Below are 2,058 nucleotides of genomic sequence, written 5' to 3'. Positions count from 1 at the left end.
CCCCCCCCCCCCCCCCCCGGGCCGCACGCCGCCCGGGGCAGCTGGGCGGTTGTCATCATTTCTCCGAGGACCCGGCCCCGCTGAGGCGGGTGCCTGGCAGCAGGGCGCCGGGCGGGGCAGCCGCGACGGTGCCGCTCGCTCCGTCTCGTGTGTATGCCATGATGGTGTGCGCCGCCCTCGAGCGCTTCTCCCGGCCAGCGCACAGGGCCCAGACGAGGCTGGGGGGCGGGGGCACACGGAGCCCGGCACAACCTTCTTCGGCGGCCGCGGCATCCTTCCTGGGGACCAGGTGGGGGGGGGGGGGCGAGATTTATCTTTGCCGGCGCGCGGCCGCGGCGAAAATTCCCCAATTTGGACGCGCCTTTCGAACTCGTCGGCCCGGGCCGGGGATGTCCGAACGGCGTCCTGAGAAGTGGCATGAGCTCCTACCGAGGGCTACCGGCGCCGGCGAGGAGCTCGGTCGGGCGGTCGCGTGTTAGGCCGGGTCGCGTGCCCGGCTCACGGGGCGGGCGTCGGTGAATGGCATTTTGTCCGACAAGAGCAGGGTGCCCGGGGCTGGTGCCCATTTGTGACGGGCAGGGGGCGGGGGGGGGGACCGGCAAGTGGGTGGCGTTTCCTGCGCCCGCCCCAGCGCCGCTCGAGCGCCCCGCGGACATGGTCGCGAACATGTGCCGCGGCGGGCACGGCCGAGGACAGGGCGACCGCGTTTCAAACTGCTTTGGTACCCTGCCAGGCAGGGGGAGGGGGCCGGGACCTGTCTCTGCGCCCGCCCGTTCCGGGTACGAGCGCGAGGCCAGGGCGGATCGCACGCCGCGCCTGCCCGGGCGGCGGGCCTCCCTGGCTCAGTGCGGGCGGGATGCCGGGGGGGGGGGGGGGGCATGGCCAGCGCGCGGCCTCCGCGCTGCCTGAGGCTGTTATTGTTTTCCGCACCGTGGGCCGGAACGGGGGAGGGGGGGGGTGTCCAAACACTGATGCCCCTCAGGGCGCGCGGCGGGACCCTGCCTGCCCGTGGGGCGGCCGCCGGAGAGGGGCGCGGGGGGGGGGGGAACGGGCGGCCCTCTCTTCGTGCTGAGAAGGCCGCGCGCCGCATCCGCATGCCCCTTGTGGGGGGGGGGAGTGAGTGACACGGGCGCGCGCCAGAGGCAGGGGGAGGAGCGTGGGCGAAGCGGGAATGACGAGGGCAGGGCTGGGGCGCGAGTGACGAGGGCCGTGTGGCATGCCAATGCATGAAGGCGCCAGGACTCGCATGCGTGTGCGTGTGCGTGTGCGTGTGCGTGTGCGTACCGCCATCCTCGTTCTTCCAGAGCATGAAGCAGTTCATGGTGCCGACCTCGGTGACGTAGTGCTCCGGGCCGAAGAGCCACAGAACCTGGGCGTAGCCCTTGGCAGCAGCGTCGAGCTGGGTGCGGATGCCCGGGGCGTAGTTGCTGCAGAGGGAAGGACACAAGCAGACGGACGGGATGGTCAGCGCATGGGCAGGGTGCGTGCGTGCGTGCGTGCGTGTGTGTGCGTGCGACTGAGTGGGAAGCTGAACATGGAGGCGGGCGGGAGGGCGCGGAGGAGGGGAACGCGCGCGCGCGCGCACGCGCAACGGGGAGAGGATGGCACACGCACCCACCGAGCTTCGAGTCACCGGAGCCACCGGGCCAGGCGCGGACGGCGGTCGGGTCGGCGAAGAGCTTGACAGCCGAGAAGCCGGTGCGGTAGTAGGGGCCGACCGGGGAGGCGATCAGGAAGACCTTGGCGTTGGAAGAGCTACCAACACCGAGGGAGGCCTGGGTACCGATCATGGTGGGGCGCAGGTAGAGGGAGTAGCCGCGCTCGGAGGGGATCCAGTTGCTCTCGACCTTGACGAACTCCTTGATGCACTTGAGCATCTCGTCCTTGTCGAAGTTGGGCAGGGCAATGCGCTCGGCGGACTTCTGCATGCGCTCGATGTTCATCATCGGGCGGAAGAGGCGCACGCGGCCCTCCTTGTCCTTGTAAGCCTTCATGCCCTCGAAGAGCTACCGGTCCGCGGAGGAGATGGGTGAGGGGGTGGGGGAGGGGGGGTGCGAG

At 71.2% G+C, this 2,058-nt stretch overlaps 1 protein-coding gene across 1 annotated transcript; it reads right to left on the bottom strand.

Moving 5' to 3' along the window:
* Nucleotides 1-978: 978 nt before the first annotated feature.
* Nucleotides 979-1,994, bottom strand: H696_05580 (branched-chain amino acid aminotransferase; the record flags this gene model as incomplete). Its single annotated transcript, XM_009499394.1, has 3 exons — nucleotides 979-998; nucleotides 1,285-1,427; nucleotides 1,615-1,994. The coding sequence occupies 3 exons, from the start codon at nucleotides 1,992-1,994 to the stop codon at nucleotides 979-981; spliced, it is 543 nt and encodes a 180-aa protein (XP_009497669.1).
* Between the last annotated feature and the right edge of the window lie 64 nt (nucleotides 1,995-2,058).

The sequence above is a fragment of the Fonticula alba genome, assembly GCF_000388065.1.
Source record: "Fonticula alba strain ATCC 38817 unplaced genomic scaffold supercont2.12, whole genome shotgun sequence".
Taxonomy (NCBI): domain Eukaryota; order Rotosphaerida; family Fonticulaceae; genus Fonticula; species Fonticula alba.
This window is presented reverse-complemented; position numbering and strand designations above follow the sequence as displayed.